Source organism: Nelumbo nucifera, chromosome 6, assembly GCF_055504915.1.
Source record: "Nelumbo nucifera cultivar China Antique chromosome 6, China Antique-T2T, whole genome shotgun sequence".
Taxonomy (NCBI): Eukaryota; Viridiplantae; Streptophyta; class Magnoliopsida; order Proteales; family Nelumbonaceae; genus Nelumbo; species Nelumbo nucifera.
Window position 1 is genome coordinate 38,708,227 of NC_142654.1, and position 27,421 is coordinate 38,735,647.

Here is a 27,421-nt window from a genome sequence, read left to right on the forward strand (position 1 = left end):
TGAAGAGAGATTTTCAGACTTCTTAGGAGAAGGGCATTTCGATGGTTGATAAAGAAAATTAGATGACACCCAAAGGGCATTTGTATCTTTTCACATGCCATTCAATGGCTAGTTAACAACATGTACTAAATAGGCACGTTTTGAAAGTTTAAGTACTAGATTGGCACCTGGGACCAAAGTAAGACTAGGCTCAAAGTATAGGGTATTAATCTACAATTTTCCCTATTATTTTTTAAATTCTTATACTTGTAGGCCACAAAAGCTATATCTCCTTTCCATATGAGTTTTTTACATATGGTCATTTTTCCAGCAACTGGTTCTTGGTTTGGCTTTAAGACCAACCATGGAAATGGTCAAAATTGATGATCGCCAAAAACCTATTAAAGTGGTCATCATTCCATACTATTTGGTTTTTTAAGTTCAATTTGACATGTTTCTATTTATTGGGTGTCATATTACCCATTTTCAACTAGACTGAATACCAAATGGCTCACAATGTCAATAGACGACAGATTTAGTCCTCATAAAAATTATGCTCACACCATTCTCACAACCTTTTTCAGCCATGTATTGGAATAGCTTCATATTGTATCTTTTTTTTCATAGGGAGATATTCCCAATGCAAAGCTGCAAGGGGCTATGAGGACAGTATGAGAATGGTCTTGTGAGGACCAAATCCGATTTCCAATTAGATTAATGATTCAGTGAGTCCCATGTGTGTCATACTTCTCACATGTTTCCAATTCATGTAGGGATCTGCTACCCACACAATGCTCCAAACACTATCCCAATAGACCACTGTAGCCAAACATTGGGAATATCTTCCTTATGTGCAAACATGGGGAAATGTTCCAGATGTGCAACTATACACTCTAGATCTATTACCCACAAATTGTTCCCACACCTCTACCCATAGAATATTACCATCGTGTATTGGGAATATCTCCTTATGAATCACAAGGGAGATATTCCTAATGCACAATTGTAATGTCCCATGGGTAAGGATGTGGGAACAACCCAAAGGTAGCAGATCCAAGCCTATGACTACAATGGCTTATTGGGATAGTGTTGGGAGCACAATTTTGGGCCTATATGATAATATGAATGGCCGTACCCTGCACATTTCACATAATGACTAATTAGTATGATTATATAATTCTTGGAAATTTTAATGAATTTGATATATTTTTTAAATTAAGATTATATAATTCTCTAAATTATTTAATTAATAATTTAATTTAAAATAAATGACAACATATTTATTATTTAGGGAAACACAAATATATTATTTACAACTTACTTCACTTTAATAATTTTTAAAAATTTATATAGTGATTAACTATTGTATTAAATTTAAGATTAAGTTGACTTACTATTTTGGTATTAAAAAATAAAATTAGTACTCAAAATATAATTGTATATGACTTTTAGATGTATTGATCTTCTACATTTTCATGGATATAATATTTTTAGATTAATTAAAATTATATATTCTATAATTATTTATTAATAATTTAACTTAAAATAAATAAGAACATATTAATTGCTTTATAAATGTAGTAATTTTAGAAAAAGCTATATAATGTCTTAGACTCTTGGTTTTGTTTTGATAAATTGTTTGACTCTTGGTTGATGCCTCATTGGTGAAATTATTGTATGATATCCATACATATCTTGATATACTGATTATAATGTATTTCTTCATGTAATCTAGGAAAATATGTCTTTTTTTTTTCTTATGGCTCAGTTTGAAAGGAGTGCAAATACAAATTTGTAGAGTACAAAACCTTATATTTTGTATGTATTTGCACCATACATGTTTGTATTTGTGCTCTTTCCAAACACTCCTCATATGTTTGTACTATATTCATAGTTATTTCAAGCTTAGATTTAGTGCCATTAATATTTAATCTAGATTCATGAATTTTTTGATGTCTCAATGTGTAGCGAGATATTCCACCATTTCCATGAGTATCCAAAGAGTATTATGACAAATCCATTTTACCATACACTTTATGATACCAGTATCTTAAACGTTGATTAACATGAAACGTAGAAGCTTCAAAGTAGCACTCGTACACACCAAGTAGTGGCCTACATTCTTATGACAAATATCCATTTCCAGCCTTACTGTTACACTAAGAGGGTGTTCTCCAATATGAATTGCTTTTCTTGTTGTAAGTTCCAAAAATAAAACAAAACCAGTTAGTTTGAAAACAAATTAGTTTTTAAAACATATTCTTGAATTTCATTTGTTTATGTAATATCATGTTCCAAAAATCATATAATTTTTATACTATAAAAACTTGTATTTTGTTTTAAAAATCATTAATTTGACAACTTCTATAACATAGTTGGACCGGTTGAATCGTGACTCGAGCCCTTGGTTGGTTCAATCATACCCCTAAAACCGCATTGTATAAAAAGTCAACCAAAACCTATGACCTAGATGGTTAAACCAGAAAACCGGTGACCCAGTCCCAATTTTAGACAACTGGCCAATTTTTTTTTTAATATTTATAGCACATAAATACAAACTTCTAAAGGCCATTACCTTGAGTTCGGATGTCCGATTGGGATAGTCTTTTCTTTTTTTGATTTTGGATAATTTTTCAAGATCTATGTGTACCCAAGGTGCAAAAAGGTGCTTTGCCCCACTATTTTTGCTAAAAAACACCTTTTTCGTGTCGATGCTTGATCTGGTTTTTTTGAACATTGGTATTTTGAAACAAGACCAACTTGTGCGTACTTCTTTTAAAACAAAAGCACAGTTCAAGATGTTTTTGTTTTTGGCAAATGCTAGTATGTGGAAAACATTGTAGACTTTATGCTATGACAATAAATTGTGACCACACAACCCCCCTCCATGACCCCATGTCCTACTTGATGACCTCAGCTTCCATGAAATGAGAGGGAGCGATCTTCCTATATCCTATGATTTTCACAGTTTAGTATAACCCTCTTTATGGGGAGATTTTTGTTTTAGCCTCAATCAGTCTTATGGAACTTAAAATGCATGCCTTTGTTTTTGAAAGCATCTTTTTTGTGGGCTTTTAGAATAATGTAAATTTTTTAATCGAACAAAAATTGTTTTGACTTATTTTGAGAGGCACAAGTCCAATACTTCATTTTTGTTTGTTGCTTATGTTGCTTTTTTCAAGTATAGCAAACACAAGAACATTTGATTTAAAGAAAACCCACTAAATTTAATATTAGTTTCGCAATTTAAACTTCTATTACTATTTATTACTATTTGTAATTTTAACATAAATAATTAAAGGATGTCTTTCACATAGAATGTCAGATATCGACAAATGGTCATTCTCAGCACAATATCATATCTATAACTACTTTAATCTTATATTTTGTCATTAAAATTCTTGAGTTCCATTCTACAATACAATCCATGGAATAGTGGCCCTACTGCAATTTCATAGTGGTGAAATTGGGTCCAAAGACGTTCATGATTATTCTTTCTTTTTCTTGATTTTCAAGACATCACCAAGGGACCTTCATACACCTTTTTCTGATTTCTTTTGAAGGGCTATACAATGAAGGTAGCCCATCTCCCAACCCATAACTCTGATGCAGGTGCAGGCGGGATTCAATCCCAAGTCTCCGCTACGAGCAAGAGACCTTACCAACCAGCTGGTTGGCACCCTGCTCATACACCTTGACATTGCCTTTTCAACATATTAGGAAATTTTTAATATAAGCATAACAAAACCTAATTTAAGTAGGAATCTCATTAAGGGGGCTCTGGATCTGCTACAAACAAGACGTGTAATCATGTAAAACGGGGTATGTAACTCGATCATGAATAAACACATCAGATACGGTTACCAGAGTCCTCTCTTTCAACTCTATCTCCATATTGCCATCTTGTCTTACAGTTGTATCCTCGTATCATATTTGATATTAGGGAGAATAACCGTTCAGCCCAGGGGGTCAGAATTCTTAGGCCTAAGGTACAGTTGAGGTAGGTGCTAGCTCGGAATTGATGCCAATTCATGGGTGGATATGGGTGCATAGGGTGTGGGTTTTTGAACTTTTGAATGTTTATAGAGTTGCAGAAGAATTCAGGATTCTGCATTAGGCCTGTCCATACTTCTCCATTGATATTGTTACCATTGCTCAACCTTCACCTCAAGCTATCGTATTAATCAATAATGCAATATCACACGGCACCTTGCAAAACAAACTCTAGGAACTGATTCCACTCTGATATAGAAAAGCAACAAAAGAAATCAACTGTTAGCTAAAATATGAATAAGTGCAGAAAATGGAAGACAATTCTGTCATAAAGGCAAATTGAGAACAAATTTTTAGGATGATACTGTTGGATTTTAATCTTATTAGAGATTAAATCCAATGGGTTTGATTGGTCAATTACATGAAAGAATTACACCTGCACACATGTCTTGAAAATTTCTTTTCTTAAAAATATTTTTTTAACTTGTCCTACATTAAAAAATTACAAGTTTTGTTTTGGGTTTTTTAATAAGAATTGATTTACACTCCTTAGATAAAGAGAGGAGAGTATGGAGGCTTGCTACCGCGCAAAACGAAGTTGGAGTATGAGACTCCTGTAGTAATGTCCACACAACACTGAGAATATGTTCGTTCTTTCGTTCAGCTACACCATTCTATTATAGTGTCTGGGTAGCTGCACTAAGACTAAATTCCATAACTTCTCAAGTATGCCAGGAATTCTCCATCTCTATATTCTCCCCCTGAATCTGAGCGGAAGATAGTCATATTACACTTGAATCGATTTTGTACCATAATACGAAACAATTTAAAAGCACCAAAGACTTCTGATTTGTGTTGTAGAAAATAAATCCAAGTATATCTGGTACAATTATATATAAATAATACGGAATATTTGTACCACAATCGTGAAGTAATAGAAGCAAACTGAACATCACTATGTATTATCTCAAAAGGTTTAGTGGCATGTTCAAATGTATGAAGAAATGGTAAAACATGACTTTTACTCAAACAACACGTAGTACAAGAAACATCAAAAGTATCAACAGGGGAATTTTATTCTTAATCAAACCAGAGCCAAACAAAAATTTTAATTTTTTGGAATGTGGATGACCCAATCGTTTATGCCATAGATCCCAAACATTATTTTTATAACTCAATAGAGAATCAGATAAAGAACTTAGTAAAGCTGAGGATGATTGAGATTTCTCGAACTCTAGCGCAAACAGACGACCCAACCTACACCCCTTCCCTTTCACCTTCCCAGTGTACCGATCCTATATCAAACAACCATCATGAGAAAAAGTGAAAACATTTCATTCATCAACAAGTTGGCCAACAGAAATCAGATTAGTAGTAAGGTTAGGTACTAAGAGGGTTTTGGAGAGAGGAAAGGATCTGGTTGGTGACAGTGGAATAATGTGACCATGCTGCTTGCAAAAGGTACACAAATTTTTCTTCTTACAGTGAGATGCAATATGTCCTAAACCCTTACATTCATAGCACTGGGTTTTGGAGAGGTCCTTGGAGGTTGGCTTCTTACCCCCATGAGCAACAAAGGTTGTTTCAACCCCAACTTCAGCCATCTTCCCATCAAACCTGGCTATAGTGAGAAGTCTAGTTTCTTGCCTCAGAAGTTCCCCTAAGACAAAATCCATACCTGGAAGTGTTCCCCTACTCAAAATGTTGGACTTGATTATTTCATATTCAGGTCTAAGTTTCATCAAGAACTGAGTCACTTTTCGCACACTCTACTGGATTTGAGGGTTCAATGTGAACAATCTCATATTCAGCCCATAAATTAAGAAAACCAGAATAATACTCCTATATCCTCCTAGATACATGTACATCTCATATGCTATTTTCATTCTCCTCATAGGTACAAATATATGATAATCAATAGAACTCAAAATCCAAGAAACAAGTTTACCATTATCCAACTTCCATTGTTGTAAAGCTTTGGCCTTGGTCTCAGTTGGTTTGGTGACCGTTCTATTCAGATATCCTTCTAAACCCTTTCCTCCAACATAAAAGTCGAAGCGGAACTTCCACATCCCATAGTTCTGTCCATTCATATTTATAGGAATGATATCACCTCTATCTGAAGTCATTTCAGCAAGAAAATAGCACAAAATAGGGTTCGACAGAAGTTTAAAGAAACTAAACTGAAGTAAAACTTGATCCAAAGACGAGTGAAATAGGCTGTAATAAAAAATTTGAGATAGAAACCCCTTACTTTCACCGGAAATTGTTCAAGATCCAAAAAAAAGAAAAACTGAACACACAATCTAGAAAAGGAAAGTCTGGGTGCAGCTGCCAAGAAGAAGAGTCCATATCTCTCAAAACTTCATGAATCTCCATAAAAACTTTAGAATATGTTGAGAGGGGCTAGGCGACAACTCCTTTCAATTCTTGCTGCAAACGGAGGTCTCTCTCTGGATGCGCAGAAAACAAAAAAGAGGTTCCTGGAGAGATCAAAACAATCCAGGACCACTCGACAGAGATGTAGGTTCTCAATAGATCACAAAAACAAGTGGATCAAAGAGAAGGAAGATCAAAGAGTAACCTACTCTTATACCATGCAAACTAAATCCAGAGCAAGAAGAAAACAGATTTAGGGGTGTCAAGAATAGTCGACCCCCACCCCAAAGAGTCCCTTTTATATTAAAGAGATAAAAGGTATGTACAGATACAAGAATACCCTTACAAGGCTGAAAGATAAAAAGAACAAATAAAATAATAGAAATTACGATACTATACAACAAGGATTACTCTAATAATGTACATCAAGATATATCTTCACAAGCACAAATCTCGTAAGTGTCCAGTTTAAGGGATAATTTCATAGAAACATACCAATAACAACATGAAACAATAATGTACTTTTATTTATTTACAATAAATGTATCTGTACATCAATATGATTGGAGTTAAGGGCATATACTGTCTAACAACAGGATCAAGAGATGAGAACTCATGGCTAGAGATGATGGATAAGCTTTTGGTGATGAAGGGGGCAGGGCAATAGGAGCTAGAGCAACTAGCCTGTTTCTGAAATAGACAAGGAGCAACTCTGGAATAGAAGGTGAATATGAAGAACCTACAGAGTCAAAACAATGCAGTATTGAAATGGAAGTAGCAGGTAACTTAACATTGTGAGCAAAAAAAGACATGTTCTCAAGGAAGATGACATTGCGGGATACGCAAACTCGACGAGACTTCAGATCATAGCAAAGGAAGCCCTTATAATTAGGGCTACATCCCACAAAAGCACACGTTATATTGATTGGAGAGTTAGCTTTGTGCGTTCATGTGGAGGAAGATGAACAAAACATACACAACGAAACACATGAAGAATAGAAAAATTAGGTGAACGGTGAAACAAACTTTGAAAAGGAGATGTATTATGCAAGACAGATGATAGAAGAATGTTAATAAGGTACACAACAATGCTGGCCGCTTCCACCCAAAATGAAGTAGGAGCATGAGAATCATGAAGAAGAGTTCGAACTATGCTCAAGATATGTTTATTCTTGCGCTTTGCTACTCTGTTTTGTTGTGAAGTGCCATGACAAGATTTCTGGGATTGTATTCCATTCTCTCAAGAAAATTTGAAAATCTTCATTAAGGTATTCACCCTCCGAATCTGAATGGAAAACCCCAATGTTTGCATCAAATTGATTTTTGATTTTTTTTAGGAAGGTTTAAAGGTAGAAAAAACTTCAGATTTCTTTCTCAAGAAATATATCCATGTAAAGTAAGTACATTCATCAATAAATGTAACAAAATACTTAAATCCTAATCTGGAAACAACTTGACACGACCAAACATCACTATGTATTATTTTAAAAGGAACAAAAGCATGTTCAATAACTGAAGAAAAGGGTAAAATATGGCTCTTACTCAAGCAACAAGAATGCAAGCCTTATCAACATTATTAAAAGAAGTAGCTTTAGAAGACAAATAACCATCACGAAACAAAGGCTTAAGTTTATTTGCATAGGGGTGCCTAAGACGCCTATGCCACAAGTGTCATACATTATTTCTACCACAAGTCCTAGAATTTTCATCCATTCTAGCTGAAGTTGTACTCTCTGTGTCTATACCTTCAGTGGTTGTTTGGAAAGCCTTGTGTTGATTCTTCTTAGAGCTTGAGCAATTATCCTTTGCTGGTTTGGTAGGACATTGAGGAATAATATGTCCATATTGTTTGCAATAGGTGCAGAAATTTTTCTTCTAGTAGTGTGAAACAACATGTCCGTATTCCTTGCATTCATAGCATTGTACACAAGACAAGTCCTTCTTAGGCTTGGGTTTATTCATTAGAAAGGTTGTCTCTGCTCTTGAATCAGATTTCGACCTCAAGGTCGATTGAGTAATGAGTCTAGTTTCCTCCCTGAGAACCTCTCCCAAAATTGTATCAAGTATGGGAGGAGTGCCCCTACTGAGAATGTTAGACCTTACAATTTGATATTCAGGTCTCAGATGCATCCGAAAATGCATAATTTTCCTCTTACCAAAGTGTTCTTTTAGATTTTTGACGCAACAAGCAGAGGTGTTTTCACCCATGTGAACTAATTCATACTCCGTCCACAAGTTGATGAAACCAGCATAGTACTACTATATTTTCTTCTCACCCTGACTATAAGAAAATATTTCTGTCTCTACCTGATACTGACGCGAGATGTTGGACTGTTGATACACATTTTCCATGTAGGTGAGCAGTTCGATAACTTCTCATTGGAATAGCAATATCAGTTTCAACAGATCCGAGAAGCCAAGACATTGTCGATCTTCCATTGTTTCGGCCCCTTAGATTCAGACTCATCTGGTTGTTTTGTGGAACCATCCACAAATCCCCATAATCCATTTCTTTAACATCGAACTGGAAATGAAATTTTCAGAAGGCATAGTTTGTTCCATTGAACTTTACTGGTAGAATATCTCTTTTCTCCATGGCCATTTCAGCAAAGTAAGCAAGGAAAACTAAGAAAATAGAGCAGCCGAAGGTTTAAGAAAGTCCAAAACTCGATGGAATAAGTGTGCCCAACCACACACCACAGAGAGGAATCAAAATCCAATAAGGAAACCAGTCACACAGAGTTCTCGAATTGATAACAATCCAAAAAAGGTAAGTTTTCTGGACTATTGAACAAGAAGAGGGGCAGAACACTCTTCAAAAGGAATCCGAACAAAAAAAAAATATAGATCTATATAGATCTGACTTGGACAACTTCAAATATGAAGTTTCATAGTGATTGGAATAGCTGATTGAGAGAAAATGAAGAAACCCTATTTTTGATGGCGAGCTTCCAGAGAAATAGCAGTAGAGATGTGCAGATTAGTACAACATATGAGATCCAAAATTGAAGAAGATGGGTCGATCTTACAGATCTAAAAGGATTTCAATCAAGGACATGTTGAAAAACTTGCTCTGATACCATGTCAACTTGGATCAAATTAGAGGAGTTGAGAGTGAATAGGGTGCGTTCTGTCTTGAACCACAAGCCCAGAAATATTTAACTTATAAATGAGATAATACAATGTTATGGAAAAGACAACTATGTCCTTGTCTTACAAGAAATAATAAAACAAAAGATAGTGTACATAAGTTACAACATAAAAGAGTGGTCCCAAGGGCCAAAAACTGAAAGAAGATATAAGAGACATATGGACGGAGTATGAATTAGTTCACATGAGTGAAAACACCTCTGCTTGCTGCATAAAAAATCTGAGAGAATACTTTGATAGGAGGAAAATCATGCATTTTCTAATGCATCTGAGACCTTAATATGAAATTGTGAGGTCCAACATTCTTAGTAGGGGCACTCCTCCCATACTTGACACAGTTTTGGGGGAGCTTCTCAAGGAGGAAACTAGACTCATTACTCAATCGGCCTTGAGGTTGAAATCTGATTTAGGAACAGATACAACCTTTCTAATGAATAAATCCAAGCCCAAGAAGGACTTGTCTTGTGTACAGTGCTATGAATGCAAAGAATGCAGACATGTTTCAAATTGCCGGAAGAAAAATTTCTGCACCTACTGCAAACAACATAGAAAAATGATTCCTCATTGTCCTACTATACCAGCAAAGGGGAATGGTTCAAGCTCTAAGAAGAATCAACACAAGGCTTTCCAGACAACCATTGAAGGTACAGGCATAAGGAGTACAACTTCAGCCAGAATGGATGAAAATTCTGGGACTCTTATAGAAGAAAGAATGCGACAGCTAGTATCCTCAGCTATTTCCTCTGCATTTTCAACCATTAGTCTTTCAGGTGAGTCATCCTATTATTGTTCCTCTTTTAGCCACTTATGGATCATTGATTCTGGGGCCTCTAACCATATGACAGGGGCTCACACTGGTCAGTTCGTTAAACCCAAATCCTTGAATAAACATATTATTAGTGCCAATGGAGAGAAACTAGATATTGTTCGTTGCAATGATTTGTCCTTAATTACATTTATTAATTCTTGTTTTCATCTATCTAAAACTTTCTTTGTTCCTAAACTTACAACTAATTTGATCTCAATTGGTCAACTAATTGAGGATGGTAACATTATTTCATTTTTCCATGATGGCTGTTTGATACAGGACCAACGCATTGGGACTGTGAAAGGAAAGGGGTATAGACTAGTTCGGTTATTTTCCTTGGAATTTGAAAAGACACCAGGGCATTCATCCACATCTTGCTTACTTACTACCACTCCTAGTACTGAGGTTATTTGCAAAAACAAAGTATGGCACTTATGGCATAGGTGCCTTGGGCACCCCTATGCAAATAAACTTGATCCTTTGTTTCGTGATGATTATTTGTCTTCTAAAGCTATTTCTTTTAATAATGTTGATAAGGCTTGCATTTCTTGTTGCTTGAGTAAGAGCCATGTTTTACCCTTTCCTTCAGTTGTTGAACATGCTTCTGTTCCTTTTAAAATAAAACATAGTGATGTTTGGTCGTCTTCAGTTGTTTCCAGCTTGGGATTTAAATATTTTGTTACATTTATTGATGACTATGCTCGCTTTACATGGATATATTTCTTGAGAAACAAATCTGAAGTTTTTTCTACTTTTAAATCCTTTATAGCAAAAATCAAAAACCAATTTGATGCAAACATTGGGATTTTCTATTTAGACTTGGGGGGTGAATACCTTGATGAAGATTTTCAAGTTTTCTTGAGAGACAATGGAATACAATCCTAGAGATCTTGTCCTGGCACTCCACAACAAAGCGGAGTGGCAGAGTGCAAGAACAGACATATCCTGAGCATAGTTCAAACTCTTCTTCATGATTCCCATTCTCCTACTTCATTTTGGGTGGAGGGCCAGCACTGCTGTGTACCTTATTAACATTCTTCAATCATCTGTCTTGCACAATACATCTTTTCAAAGTTTGTTTCATCGTTCACTTGATTTTTCTATTCTTCATGTGTTTGGTTGTGTATGTTTTGTTCATCTTCCTCCACATGAACGCACAAAGCTGACTCCCTAATCAGCAATGTGTGCTTTTGTGGGATATAACCCTGATCATAAGGGCTTCCTTTGCTATGATTTGAACTCTTGTCGAGTTCGCGTATCCCGCAATGTCATTTTCCTTGAGAACATGTCATTTTTTGCTCACATTGTTAAGTTGCCTACTACTTCCATTTCGATATTGCATTGTTTTGACTCTACAGGTTCTTCAGATTCACCTTCTATTCTAGAGTTGCTCCGTGTCTATTTCAGAAAGAGGCTAATTGCTCCAACTCCTATCGCCCTGTCCCCTTCATCACCAAAAGCTGATCCATCATCTCTAGCCACGAGTTCTCATCATTGTCTTGATCCTATAAGTACATCTGCACCTATTCATGATCCTCAACCAAAATTGTATCCAACCCGGTCTTTCATGAGTGCACCAAACATATAGAGGTTGACTGCCACCTCATTAGAGACTAGTTTTCTACTAGACACATATCTCTATTGCACGTGTCTTCTACCCTACATCTTGCTGACATATTAACGAAGGCTATGACCCGTGCTTGATACAAGTTTCTAGTTGACAAACTGATGCTCGTACCTTGGCATCAGTTTGAGGGGGGGGGGGTGTAGAGACTGATCTATGTCTCTTACATTTTCTTTCTTTTTTTGGTCCTTGGGACCACCATTTTATGTTGTAACTTATGTACATATCTTTTGTTTTATTATTTCTTGTAAGACAATGACATAGCTGTCCTTTCCATAACATTGTATTATCTCATATATAAGTTAAATATTTCTGGGTGTGTGGCAGAGGAGAAAACACACCCTTTTCACTCTTAACCCTTTCTCCTCTGATTTGATCCAAGTTGATAGAGCTCCCCCATTGACTTCTCACCATTTTGCCCCTGTGCACTCTATGAGGAGGTGGCTACATTTGCATTTCCACCTTTTCCATTCTCAATCATTTTTCCACTATTTTCTTTCTTAAGTCTGGCAGGTATAAGCTTTGGGTGCAGCTTCCAACAGGTGTTTTTGAGTCCGATGAGGAACTCAAAGACCCAGCTTCTCTCAGTAGAAGTTGCTGATAACTAATTGTGATGTATACTTTGTGAAGAAAAGTAGAAGACACTAAAAGGTTTCAGCAAGAGAAAAAGAGAGAAGAAGAAAAGAGAGTGGGATGAAGTCATAATTGAATAGATCTGGCCGCCAACCCTTCTTTGATTTATAAATTTAAAATAAAAGAATGGAAGATTACAAGAATGCCCTTAGTAGGGTGGCCACTTTAAGTAGCTGAATAGTCACAACTTAAATAACATAAATTAATGGGCCTAAAGCCCAATAACTTCCTAACTTAACAATTTAAAAATAACAATAAAAGACTGGGCCCAATAACTTGAAATCGGCCCAACTCAACACTCCCCCTCAAGTTGGGAGTAAATGTCACACATTCCCAACTTGCATAGATCATACTCCAGCTTGTTCCTTGCAACTCCTTTTGTGAGAACATTGGCAAGCTGCAAATCAGAAACAATGTATGGAAGACAAACTTCCCCTGAAGTCACCATCTCTCTTATGAAATGTCTGTCCACTTCAATGTGCTTTGTCCTATCATGCTGAACTGGGTTGTGGGCAATGTTAATTGCTGCCTGATTATCATAGTACAACATCATAGGTTCTTTTGCCTCAACACCAATCTCTCCTAACATGGAGTGGATCCAGAGAAGCTCTAAAACTCCTTGTGCCATGCCTCTGTATTCAGCTTCTACACTTAACATTGCCACAACTGTCAGCTTCTTACTTTTCCACAAGACTAGATTACCCCCAACAAGAGTGCAAACTCCTAATGTAGATATCCTGTCATCAAGGCATCATGCCCAATTAGCATCTATAAAAGCCTCTAGCTTCAACAGTCCTTGGTCAACAAATAGTATGCCTCTGCTTGGGTGTCCCTTCAGATAAGCAAGAATCATGCCAACAGCCTCCCAATGCTGGACTCATGGGGCATGCATATATTGACTCACCACACTCACTACATAGGAAATGTCTAGTCTTGTCACACATAAATATAGCAACCACCCCACAAGTCTCTAGTATCTCCCAATGTCCTTTACCAACTCATCTTTTGATGCATTAATTCTGTGATTTTGATTAATAGGAGTACTGGCTGCCTTTGTTCCAACTTTCCCTGTTTCTTGTAAAAGGTCCAGAACATACTTCATATGAGAAATAAAAATCCCATGTTTTGGTCTTGCAACCTCAATGCCCAAGAAATAACTCAGCTCCCCAAAATCCTTAATTTCAAAATCTTTGTGTAGATTCTTTTTCAAGCTGTCAATCTCACTTGGGTCATTTCCTGTAACTACATTATCATCCACATAAATGAAGGGATGAGAGATCCATCATATGGATGGCCGAACCCTGCAGGAAGGTAGGGCGAAATTTCAAAAATTTCTCTCTCCCATCTGGGAATCACATTCCCAATTTTAGAAAACTACTTTTCAAGGATCAATCTTGAACCAAGAACCGAACCAGATCTGAACAAATTCAGTAGGAGAGGGATATACCTGATACGAAGATGCAATATCTCCCAACGAAGGTGTTTACGCCCAAAGAAAGACTCCAAAGACTGCTCCCACTGAAGATGACAGTGAATGGTGGAACAGAATTAGCAGGGTCCATCCAACGAACCGAGTTCTTCAGCAAGAATTCGATGGAGGCAGTGAGCACGACTTCTGATCAGCCTTTCTCCAAAGACTGATATCAAGACACCTCTTGATCGCTCCTACAAAGGAAGGAGATCGAATTGGCAGTAATGGCGACAACTGGAGGAAACGCAGGGAGAAGATGGCACAGTCACACTGTTGCTGTCTTCTCTCTGGGTGCTCTGAGAAGCTTGGGATGAACTGAATGGTTCGCCCCTTCCTCCTTTTATACCCTTAAAGAGAGCTCCTAATCTCATTAGGAATTTCCTAATCCAAATCTGTATTTGGATAAGGAGTCATCTTTAAGAGATAAGGATAAGCCCTTATCTTATCTGTAGATTAGATCAGCTCTCTCCTAATCTCATTAGGAGGTTTTCAGATCTGAATTCAGATCTCTGAGTGGATAGGGTAAGACCCTATCATATCTGCCGATTTAATCCCAGATCCGCCCCCTTATTTAACGAGTCAAATTAGGCCAGTTCGCAATGGGCTTTAGGCCCAATAAGTCTAAGTGCTCAAACTACTTCCGACCTGTTGCCCAGTTGGGCTTCTTTGTATGGCGTGGGACCCAAACATTGATCTACACATCAACCACATGGGTTCGGCCCAGCCTCTGTTTCAAGGCCTAGCCGAATTCATTGAAAGGACAATGAACCCCTTGAAGCCCATCACATGGACTCCTAATGGGCCCAACACTTACACTAAGTGGTCCCTGGGTCAAGCCACCTTATAAAAACCCAAGGACTGTGGGCATATGCAAGTTTAGCCCATCAGGTATTACCCTCAATGGTCTTACACTTAACATCTCAGCCCATAATGATCATACACTGCCCGACAAGAGAGGACCTCTCCCTCGGCTGCAAGGAACAGTGCTGCACTCTCTGCTCACATGGATCCCGAGAATTAAAACCTTTTGCAAACAATTTGAAACCATAATATATATTTATATCCGTATATAAAATATATTTTGCAAAACAAATTTCAACGATTGAAATCGGCTGTCGGCAATCTTGGTTTCCATCAGAGAGAGTGCATCCCTGATCATTACCTTTGTCCGACAAAGGGGCTGATCCTGTCACTATGATCACCCACTCAGATGAATTCTCGGACTGTCCCAACATACCCAGGTTTTGACCCTCGCTAAAGGTCTCACTGATTGGCATATCAAAGATAGCCCAATCCGATACCTAGTGCAGTATCATAATCGAGTCTAGGGGTCAGGTGTAACTTTCCAGTTTTGCCCACTAATCACCAAGGTCCAGGGCAATACTGGAAATCTGGTCCGGTTCAGGGTTTCAAGTAAACCTACACTACATGTACCTCGGATCTCACCCTGGTAGTTGAGACAGGCCACCCCAACACTTGGCGACACATCAGTGTCAGCCTTAGCAGGATAAATCTCCCCAGACTTATCCAACGGCTGTGAACATTCTAAATTAACACGAGTCTCATAAGTGTCCAGTTTAAGGGTATTACACAGAAACACACCACTATAACATGAATCAAATATGTACTTTATTCATTTACAATAAATGTCATAATGTACATCAATCTGATTGGAGCTAAGGGCATACACTGTCTAACAATAAACAACCAGGACTGACACCAGGGACCCCCTCCACTTCACAAACGAAGTATGGTCTGATTGAGTCTGAGTGTAGCCAAAAGCAATCAAGGCCTTCCTGAAACTGTCAAACCATGCTCTGGGAGACTGTTTTAAACCATAAAGTGACTCATTTAGTCTACATACTTTCTCCTTTTCAGCATCATTGTAGAAACCAACAAGAAGATCCATACACACTTCTTGCAAATTCCCATTCAGGAAAACATTTTTTACATCAAGTTGGAATAGGGGCCAAGAGTATATAGCAACAAGAGAGAGAAGGATCCGAACAGAAGTCACCTTTGCAACTGGTGCAAAGGTCTCTAAGTAATCAATGCCATAGGTTTCAGTATACCCTTTTGCAACCAGTCTGGTCTTATACTTTTTTATACTTCCATCTGCCTTATATTTAACTGTATAAACCCATCTGCATCCAACAGTCTCCTTGCCCTCTGGTAGATTCATAATTTCCCATGTCTGATTCTTAATTAAGGCTTCCATTTCTTTCTGCATAGTTGTCTTCCACTCAGGTTTGGAGAGAGCCTCACTGACACCCTTTGGTATAGATACAGAGTCAAGGGAAGAAAGGAAAGCTCGATAAAAAAGAGAAAGTCCGCTGTAGGATAGGTACTGTGAGATACAATGAGTAATACACTTTCTCTTCCCTTTTCTGAGTGCAATAGGAAGGTCCAGGTCATCTGTAATGGGATTAATAGAATCAATAGGAACTAAAACATTAGAGGGATCAAGAGGAATACCTGAATCCATGTCAGCTGAATCTGGAGTCTCCAAGGAACCGATAGGAAGTGATGTAGGTTCTTCTGCAGTGGAATCAACCTCTATGAAGTCGCTGTCGTAATTAACACTGAAAAGCAGGACGCAAGAGAGGTGGTAAGATAGGTGACATAGGAGGATCAGACACACAAGTAGACACAGAAACTGGACTCCATGAGAAGAATCCTTCGAGAAAAAGGATGTGGAATAAAAAAAGGTGACATCCATAGTAACATACAAACTCCCAAAGACTAGGTCGTACCAGTAGTACCCTTTCTAATTTTCTACATACCCAAGAAAAACACACTTCTTTGCCTTTGGTTTGAGCTTCGAGCAATGAGACCCAAGAACATGTTCAAAGAAAACACACCCAAAAACCCTGAGAGGATTGTGGGATATCTCCCCTTCAGGAAATAAGAGGCTGAATGGGGTGCTGAATCTAAGTATACAAGAGGGCATCCTATTAATCAGGAAGACTGCTGTGAGAACCGCATTACCCCAAAACCGAACTGGAACAGTAGATGTGATTATCATGCTTCTTGCAATCTCAACAATGTGTCTGTTCTTCCTCTCTGTAACACCATTTTGCTGTGGACTGTAAGAACAAATGTTCTGATGGATAACTCCATACTCTAATAGATACGAAGCAAGGTTCTTCTCAAAATATTCCTTGGCATTGTCTGATCTTAACACTTTCACTCGTACCCCAAACTGTGTTAACACTATCTGATGAAACTGTCGAACCAAGGATGGTACCTCATCACGGGATCTCAATAAGTAAATCCAAGAATGTCGAGAAAAATCATCCATAAATATAAGGAAATATCGGTAACTACCCATAGAAGGAACATGGTATGGTCCCCACACATCAGTATGAATAACATCAAAAGCAGATGAATACCTTTTATTACTAGCTTTAAAGGAATGTCTACAATGTTTTTCAAGCTGACAACCTTCACACTCTAAACTGGACAAATTAACAAACTCAAATAGCTTTGGAAATAAGAAACGCAAAGAAGAAAAAGACAAATGACCCGAACGATTATGCCAAAGCATAATCTGACTCACAGACTTTGACTTAAACTCCCTACTAATATGCTGACACTGATGATGAGGAAGCGCATCTAGGAGGTAGATTCCATTCACTTCACTTCATGACCACTACCAATCGTCATCTTTGAAATCAGATCTTGCAAAACACAATGGCCAGGAAAAAAAATCACTGAGCAATTCAAATTCTTAATCAAACTACTAATAGATAACAAGTTAGTACTTAATCTGGGAACATGAAGGACAGAGGGTAGGGAAATGGAATTAGTAATCTTACAGACCCCTTCCCAACAATGGGAACATGAGATCCATCAGTTGTAGAGACTCTGTCTCTACCAGAACAAAGTTGGTAAGAAGAAAAAATAGTAAAACTATGGGTCATGTGCTCTGAGGCTCCAAAATCTATAATCCAAGGTCCCTACTTACTTGTGGTAGAAACATAGTTTGTAGTGGCATGTGAAGTACCTGTATGAGCAAAGGAAGTAAAATGTCCACCACCAGAACCACCTATACCTAACTATCCACATGTTACTGAATTAGGGTTGACTGTATCTCGCTGATTTAGGAATTGCCCATATCTCTCAAGTTTGGCCCTCACTGCAACAGCTGCAATAAACTCCAAAGTAGCTGTGGTAGGGGCCAGGTATGTCACCAATGACTACCATGTCAACATTTCCCTTCTTGTTTTTAAGTCTATTCGGCACAAGATGAGGATGAAGTTTCCAGTAGGTATCTCTTGTATGTTTAAGGTTTTTATAGTAGTCACAAATCAAATCCTTCTTATCTTCCTTTTTATTTCACTGCCACATCGGTCTCCACTCTGTTTAGATTTCACAGTACTGATCATGGCTGATTGTTCAAAACCAAAATTCTTCATCATCACATTCCTCCTACTCTCTTCTCCTGATACAAAGGCATATGCCTGAGAGAGAGTAACATTATCCCTGGAAAGGATATGTTGCCTTGCAATATCATATTCGGGATTAAGACCAACAAGAAATTCAAAGACTCTATACTTCTTTAAGAGCTTCTAGTAGGCAGCTGCATCCTTAGTGGTTTCCCAAACAACTGTCTCCAGATGGTCAATCTCCTACCACAGGGTTTTAAGGGCCGAAAAATAAACAACAATAGGTCTATCTCCCTGCCTGGTAGCAATAATCTGATTCCTCAACTTATAGGTCCTAGCAACATTCACTCTATGAGTAGGTTTCTTCAATTTTTACTTATATGGGGCAACATCGAATTGCATAGCCAAGTCATTACCATATAATTTTCCTGTACCCACCAGGAGCTGTTAGTCTCGGGTTTCACTTCCTCACCATTGATACCCCAACTTCCCACGAGCACCAATGGCCATATTTGCAAATTGTGACCATTCTAAATAGTTTGTATCATCTAACTTAACTATAATGATGGTCCTAGCCCCGAAAAGGTCTTCGATACCTCCTCTCACTAGTCTCGTTTCACTCCTGGGTTTGTTTTCAACTCCGTTACCCTCCATAATTCCCAAAAAAGGTTAGAAGATCACTTTAAGATGAAAGAATATGAAATAAATCCCTTCAGGTACCACAAACCCGGGACCTCCAAAAAAGGTAAGACTTGAACCACCCTCTTCAAAAAACTCCAAGGAACCCTAAAAAATTAAGGTGCCACTTCCTAGGTCAAAATTGAAGGGTCCTACAAAAATAAGATTCTCCCCCTTTCTCTAATTTTTCCTGAATTTGATGGAAAACCCTAGACCAGCTACAAGGCAAAACAGATCCATCAAAAAAATCAAAAAATTGGGTTTACCTGAGGTCTTCGAACAGCCTCTCATATCATCATGCAATCGGCCGATCTAGGGCTACATGATAGAGCAACTCAAGAAACCTTCGGCCTGCTCTGAAAGGTTTCAGCAAGAGAGCATAGTTTTCAAGGCGTCTAGGCGATTCTAGGTGACATTAGGGTGCCAGTTGCCTAGTTGCTTAGGTGTCGCCTAGGCGATAAAAGTCTTATAATATAAAAAACTGACTTTTGGCTAGTTTCCTAGTTTTATATACCATTCAACATGTATGTTAATTAAAAAAATAGCAATTCTCTTTATTAAGAACATTAAATTTCCTCGAAAATTTGGCAAATCATCACATCTAAAAGATAAAAATCTTTTAGATGTATTAATTTCATTATTTTCAAAAATAATACTATTATAATAAGTATTTAATAGAGCAAGTTAGTATTAATTAGCAGCTAAAGAAGGTTATTAACTTTATATGATAAATATTCAAGATAGAAAGTAAAAAAGAAAAAAAAACAAGGATGGAGTTTCTGTTTTATTTAATTAGAGGGAGAGAATAGAAAAAAGAATTTTATTATTCTATTCTTTCTTTCCTCTTTCTTTTCTTTCTTTCCTTCTTTCTTTCTTTTTCTCTCCTCAAAACCCTTTGATCTTTTAAATTTCAATAGTAAAACATTAAAACAAAGTATAATTGATATATATAGCATATAATAAAATGTATTAACACATACATTAATAAATACATCAATATAAATGACATTATAAAAGGTGCCCGCCTTGTCATTTTTGTCGCCTAGGCGGGTGCTTAGTTGCCTAGGCGGGCACCTAGTCGCCTAGTTGCTAAAAGTCAAGGTGTTTGGGCGGGGCGCCCAGCCAAGGGTGCCTAGTCGCCTAGGCGACGCCTTGACAACTATGCAAGAGAGAAAGAGAGAGAATAAGAAAAGAGAGTGGGATGAAGCCATAATTGAATAGATTTGGCCACCAACCCCTCTTTGATTTATATATTTAAAATTAAAGAATGAAAGATTACAAGAATGCCCTTATTAGGGTGGCTACTTTAAGTAGTTGAACAGTCACAACGTAAATAACATAAACTAATTGGCCTAATGCCCAATAACTTCCTAACTTAACTTAAAAATAAAAATAAAAGACTAGGCCCAGTAACTTAATCGGCCCAACTCAACACGCTCCACCAACTTCCTATGTGTTTCTGCATTCTATGTACAACCCCAAACAACAATCTCCATCAAATCTTTCTCTCCACACTTCCTTTGATCCACAAGTGGTGCTAACTAATATGTGGCTGCATAGAGTTCACTAATTAACCCACTATATGTAGTTTTCTTGCATCCTCTAGTTTCTTCTTGCTCTAGGTAATGTACCCCCATTTCCCTCTACTACACACATGCATTTTAATTGACTGAGACCGAGTTAAATAATTGGTTCCGTCTAACTTCACAGTGGTCACTGCCCTTAATAGTCTCCACAAGCCCCTCATGTCCAAACCCAGAATCTGTAGGATATTTGGCTTCTCCTCAACTTTGATCCTGTTTCGACTGCTGCTACAGTAGTCCGAACAGGAAGAGAAGAAGAAGAAGAAGAAGAGAAGAAGAAGGGTCTATCGAAAATCTGATGGTTAACCCATCTAGTCGACCCCCTTAATCTATATTAGATTCTAATAATGTTTACAAAGACAGAAATGCCCTTACCTAAGTGTGGGGCAGAGTAACTCTAATAACACTGCCACATAAGCAAGTTACTTAAAAAATAGAAGACTAAACTACCCCTATTCGGCACATCTTAACACTCCCCCTCAAGCTGGAGAATATATGTCATATAATCCCAACTTGTTACACAGATAGTTCACTTTCCCTGAGCTTAGAGCTTTTGTAAACAAATCTGCCCACTGGTCATTCGAGCCCACATGTTCTGTATTTATCTCTCCAGCAAGAACCTTCTCTCTCACAAAGTGGCAATCAACCCCTATGAGCTTTGTTCTCTCATGAACGACAGGATTGGATAAGATATGGAGTGCAACTTGGTTGTCACAGTACAATCTCATAGGTTTATCCATGTGAAACCCAATTTCTTGTAAGAGATTCCTCAACCACACTAATTCACAGGTAGTGTGAGCCATGGCCCTATATTCGGCTTCAACACTGCTTTTGGCCACAACCGTCTGCTTTTTACTCTTCCATGTCACAAGATTTCCTCCCAGAAATGTGCAATAGCCTATAGTAGACCTTCTGTCACTCACTGAGCCTACCCAGTCTGCATCTGTATACCCAACTACTTCAAGTTTTCCTCCTGGTTTATACAATAGCCCACGGCCTGGAGTTCCTTTCAGATACCTCACAATTCTAAGGACTGCGTCCCAGTGAGGTATACGGGGGTTCTACATGAATTGGCTCAACACACTGACTGCAAAGGAGATGTCGGGTCTCGTGATAGTCAGATAGTTCAGCTTTCCCACTAGTCATCTATACCTCCAGGATCTTCAAATACTTCTCCTGTATCACTGTTCAACTTAACATTTGGTTCCATAGGGGTCTCAGCCGGTTTTGCACCTAACAGTCTTGTTTCTTCCAATAGATCAATGACATATTTCCTTTGGCACAGATCCACACCTTATTTTGACCTGGCAACCTCTATTCCCAAGAAATACTTTAATGTTCCAAGGTCTTTTGTTTGAAAATGATTTTGCAGAAATACCTTCAGTTTGCCAATCCCCAATTTATCACTACCAGTGATGACAATATCATCCACATAGACCACTAATAAAATCTTCCCAGCTTCTGAGTCATAGTTGAACACGGAGTGATCAACCTGGCATTGCTTCATTCCAAAACTCTTCACCACTTCGTTGAACTTCCCAAACCAAGCACGTGGAGATTGCTTCAACCCATAAATTGCTTTCTTCAGCTTGCACACCTTACCAACCTCCCCCTGAGCAACAAACCCAGGTGGTTGTTCCATATATACCTCCTCCACTAGATCACCATGAAGGCATTCTTTATGTCAAGTTGAAAGAGCGGCCAATCATATATAACTGCCAAGGAAATTAGGACACAAACGGAACCAATTTTAGCCACCGGAGAAAATGTCTCAATGTAGTCCACACCATACAACTGTGAGTAACCTTTAGCAACAAGTCTGGCCTTCAGACGCTCCACACTACCATCTGGCAAGTATTTCACAGTATACACCCATTTACAACCCACAACATGCTTATCAGGTGGGAGAGTAGTAAGTTCCCACATTTGAGTATGTTGAAGAGCAGAAAGTTCCTCCTCCATTGCCCGCCGCCATCCAGGTGAACTAAGCTTCTTGAACATTGTTAGGTATGAAAATAGAAGACAAAAATGAAACAAACTGGCGATGTGAGGTAGAAAAACGAGATAATGAAACAAAATTGGAAATGGGATGGAGTGTAGAACTACGTTTACCTTTCCGTAAGGCAATGGGTAGGTCAAGGTTTGAAGGTTCAGCAATAGGGGATATGAGAGAATCCGCAGATGAGGAAGCAGGAGGGGCCGGTGTCGTTCGACGTGTATACACTTGTTGGATCGGTGGTCGTTCAGTAGTGATCTGCACTAGATGAGGTGATGAGTCTACTCCAACAACAGCCTCTGGAACTGAATCACTGACAGGAAGAGGAAGAGGAGGTAAGGGTGAGGACAAGGGTGCTTCATGACTGGAGAAGAAGGGTACAGAATAAAAAAAGGTGACATTAGAGCAGACATAGCACTTTCGGGCAATGGGATTATAACACTTGTACCTTTTTTGAGTCTGAGAGTAGCCAAGGAAGACACATTTAATTGAGCGTGCATCTAGCTTGTTTATTCCAGAACTCAGATTATGAACAAAGCACGCACAACCAAAGACACAAGGAATTAATGGAAATGGAGATAAAGTGACAAAGTGGGGACCAGCCATGAAGAATAAAAGAGGGCATTCGATTAATGAGAAAACATGCAGTGAGTATAACATCACTCCAAAACCGTTTAGGAACATTCATGTGGTGAAGCATAGACCGAGCAATTTCAAGAAGCTGACAATTCTTTCGTTCAGCCACCCCATTTTGTTGAGGGGTGAAAGCACACGAGGTCTGATGAATAATGCCATGCTGTTCTAAATACTGTTGAAATGAAGTAAGAAAGTATTCACGACCATTATCTGAACGGAGAACTTTGATTGGAACACCAAATTGTGTGCGTATTTCAACATGGAATTTTTGAAAAATGGAAAATAATTCACTTTTTTCTTTCATTAAGTAAATCCATGTCATTCTTGAACAATCATCAATAAAGGAGACAAAATACTTGTACCCATTATAAGACTCTATTTTGATTGGACCCCAAACATCTGAATGAACCAAAGAAAAATGATTCAACATACGACTCTCAACTCTTGGACTGAATGACACACGACGGTGTTTACCAAACTGACATGACTCACATTGTAAAACTGACAACTGACTCAATGACGGAACCAACATCTTGAGAACCTTGAGAGATGGATGTCTCAATTGGCAATGCCATTGTAGAGGAGTAAGGGAAGTCTGAAATGCAATTGAAGATCCACCAGCAAGGTAATACAATCCACCAGCTTCATGCCCCCCACCAATCTTCTTCCCCGTCTTGAGATCCTGAAAAACACGTGGAAGGAAAGAAGGAAATAGAACAGTTAAGAGCTTTGGTTATTTTACTAACAGACATAAGATTGAATGAAAACTTAGGTACATATAAAACAGATGATAATGGGACAGAAGCCATGTCAACATTACCAAAACCACAAATGGGAGATGAGGACCCATTGGAGTCCCGGTCATATGATCTGAGGCTCTAGAGTCAATAATCCAGGAAGGAGTTTTAGATGACATGCAAGCAATACTTGATTGGGCAAGTGTGGCAGTAGTATGCTGTGAAGTAGTTTGAAGGAACCGTTCATATTCATCACGCGGAACACTCACCATTTCCCTCCCAGAAGTAGATGTAGATGTGGGAGGTGTTCGGTCTGCTAGTTTACTGTTGTTAGAATGTGAGAGTGATGTTCGGCTGATAAGAGTTCTTATTAGGCCATTCTTATGTTTAACTTATCTTGTAACTGGGCTTATGTTAATGGGCCTAATCCTGTTTAATGATTTAAGTCATCTGGGTGTCCCATCACTAATCAGGGGCATCCCAGTAATTTCTTGTACCTTGTACTATATTCATATATAAATAAAGAACTGGTCGACTGGCTAGGACAGTTCGACACTTTCAGCATCTCTACTTCTTCTCCTCTTCTCTGCTACTTCAACTACAGTGGTTCAGCTTTCATGGTATCAGAGCATTGAGCACTTTCCTGGTTACTACTGACGCCATCTCATCTTTCTTGCTGTAGTTCACCTTTTTTTTTATCTGGGTTGCTGCTGTGAAACCCTAGGGTTGCAGGAGAACAACACAAGGTTCGACCTAGGGTTTCCCTTGGTTGTAGGGCGCAAGGGAGGTAAGACCCTGAAGCTGGAGTCCTACTAGTTTCTAGTAGTTAGCAGCTATTCGGCTGCTAAGAAGAGGTCTGTATAGGACAGACCTAGTTGAGGACTGATTTCAGCAGTCCTAGTGTTGTCTGTAAGGAGGGAAACTCCCTTTACAGTAGCAGTACTCGAAGTGCAAAGTGGAGTCTACATAGCACAGGTCGGTTACTAGCCCAGAACACTTTTAGCTGCTGTAACAGAACCTGCATCAGAACTGGTTCAGAAAAAACCTTTACAAGACTGTGGCGACTTCAGTTACTGATCATTTCCAGGTCGGTTACCAGCCCTACTCCAGCTCTGTGAACTGGTTCAGTTACAGAATTTTTTTTTTCTTGCTGCTGTACCCGAACTGGTTTAGTCCAAGTGAAGCCTATCCTGTGTGCTATCAGCACTGTGAACTCTGTGACTACTTCGGCCAGCCCTAACCAGAACCACCAACAGTACTGTAAACAACTCCTTGACCGAAGTCAGGATGTCATCACTATCCAGTGAAGTTTCTTCTAAAGATAACAGACCTCTTATAAGGTCTTCAAACCTAGAGAACCCTAATCTGCATAGCTTGCAGATTACAAGTGTGCTATTGGATGAATATAACTTTAGAGAGTGGTCTGTCTCAGCAAGACTGTTTATTACCTCTCGTGACCTCACTTGTTATTTGGATGGAGACAAGAAACAACCAGAAATTGGCAGTCCTGAATACACCGTGTGGCGTAAGGAAAATGCCACAGTCATGTCTTGGTTGCTGGCCTCTATGACTCCTAGGGTGGCCAGAACTGTTCATCACTTCCCCACAGCTGCTAAAATTTGGGAGAAAGTATCTAAGACATATGGCCAGAAAAAGAACAATGCTAGAATCTACAGGCTGAACCAAGACATTGCAGCCCTAAGGCAAGGAGACATGTCCGTGGCAACCTACTTTGCAACACTGGAAGGCCTCTGGGAAGAGCTTGACCACCATTTGATTTTGGATTGGGAAAATTCTAATGATAAGGGGAGGCATGATAAGCAGATTGAGGAGGGCAGAGCCTTCAAGTTTCTGGCGGGTCTTGACCCTGTATATGAAGGTATAAGGTCACAGATTCTAGGGAGAGATGAATTACCTGAGCTTCACCATGTCTACTACCTGGTGAGGAATGAAGAAGTAAGGAGAAAGGAGATGCAAGTTGACTCCCAGACACAATCAACAGAACAACCTGGGGAGCATTCAGCCTTAGTCTCCACTAAGGGGAATAGATTTTCAGACAAGAAGTCCCTCAAGTGTACACATTGTGGTGGTGAGAAACACACAAAGGAGAAATGTTGGGTCCTGTACCCTCATCTGAAGCCAGCTGCTCTGAGAAAGGACAAAAGGCAACAGAAGGGCCACACAGCAAGTGGGAATCTTGCCACCAACAACAGTAGTGACAACTCACAGAGTATTCAGACAGTGTCATCTTCCACCGCAAGGCAGGCTGCCGACTCCTCTGGACCAAGTACTTTGGGCTTCACAGCTAGTGAGGTAGAGATTCTCAGTCGGGCATTAGCCCGTCTGAAGAACAATTCTTTAGCTTCCACCTCTCTTGCCAAATCAGGTACAACCTCTGCATTTAGTGCATCTAGTTCCATTAATTCTACCTCTTGGGTGATTGATTCCGGAGCCACTGACCATATGACACATATGTCCTCCTTATTCTCCACATATCATTTGTTGTCTGGCCAGGATAAGATGAGAGTAGCTGATGGGTCCCTCTCCACCATCTCTGGAAAGGGGGTGGTTGACCTAAGCAAGGATCTCTCTCTTAAATCAGTCCTACATGTTCCTAGTCTTACCTCAAATCTGTTGTCTGTTTCAAAGCTTACAAAAAACTTGAACTGCAGTATAACTTTCTTTCCTTCTCATTGTGTCTTCCAGGACAGATTGACGAGGAGAACGATTGGGAGTGGTCATGAGTATGGGGGCCTCTACTACTTTGATGAAGATGTCAGCTCAGCCATGCAAGCTTCTACTACTAGTCCGGAGAGTGTGGAGTCAATAGCTAGGCTGCACTTGTGGCATGCTAGGCTAGGTCATTTGTCCTTTTCTTCCTTAGCAATGTTGTTTCCCGAATTATGTAAGGGCATTTCGAGTCAAAGTTTAATTTGTGATGTGTGTCAAATGTCAAAACAATGTAGATCAATGTATCCAATTTCTAGTAATGAAATTCAAGCCCCTTTTGACTTGGTTCATTCTGATGTTTGGGGTCCTTCACCCATTGTTTCCATTGATGGCTTCCGTTACTTCATCAGTTTTATTGACCATTATTCTCGGTGCACTTGGATTTATCTATTGAAAGGACGTGAAGAAGTTCCCCGGATAACTATGATGTTTTGCAAGATGGTTGAAACACAATTTGATAAAAAGATCAAGCAATTCCGTTCAGACAATGCAGCTGAATACTTTGAAAGATCCCTGAACTCATTCATGGAAGATGCAGGCATGTTACATCAATCATCGTGTGCTTACACCCCTCAGCAAAATGGGGTCGCTGAGCGCAAGAACAGACATCTATTGGAGACAGCTCGAGCCCTTCTT

General features: G+C 38.8%; 1 protein-coding gene across 10 annotated transcripts in view; it reads right to left on the minus strand.

Annotated features, from left to right (window-relative positions):
* Positions 1-3,344: 3,344 nt before the first annotated feature.
* LOC104586388 (acyl-CoA hydrolase 2) overlaps positions 3,345-27,421 on the minus strand; it is a 133,580-nt gene continuing 109,503 nt past the window's right edge. For 3 of the 10 annotated variants that reach the window (XM_088889472.1, XM_088889473.1, XM_010243608.3), the window contains one exon: positions 3,345-4,221. Coding sequence is in view for 1 of the 10 variants with exons in the window: in XM_088889473.1 (XP_088745599.1) it covers positions 4,164-4,221 (58 nt within the window). In the remaining 9 variants the exon portion in view is untranslated. Of the gene's footprint in view, positions 4,222-4,266; positions 4,740-4,904; positions 5,268-5,920; positions 6,054-6,702; positions 7,637-23,670; positions 24,001-27,421 lie in introns of those variants that run through there. The other 7 variants (XR_016077272.1, XR_016077273.1, XR_016077271.1 and 4 more) reach the window with 7 other exon arrangements.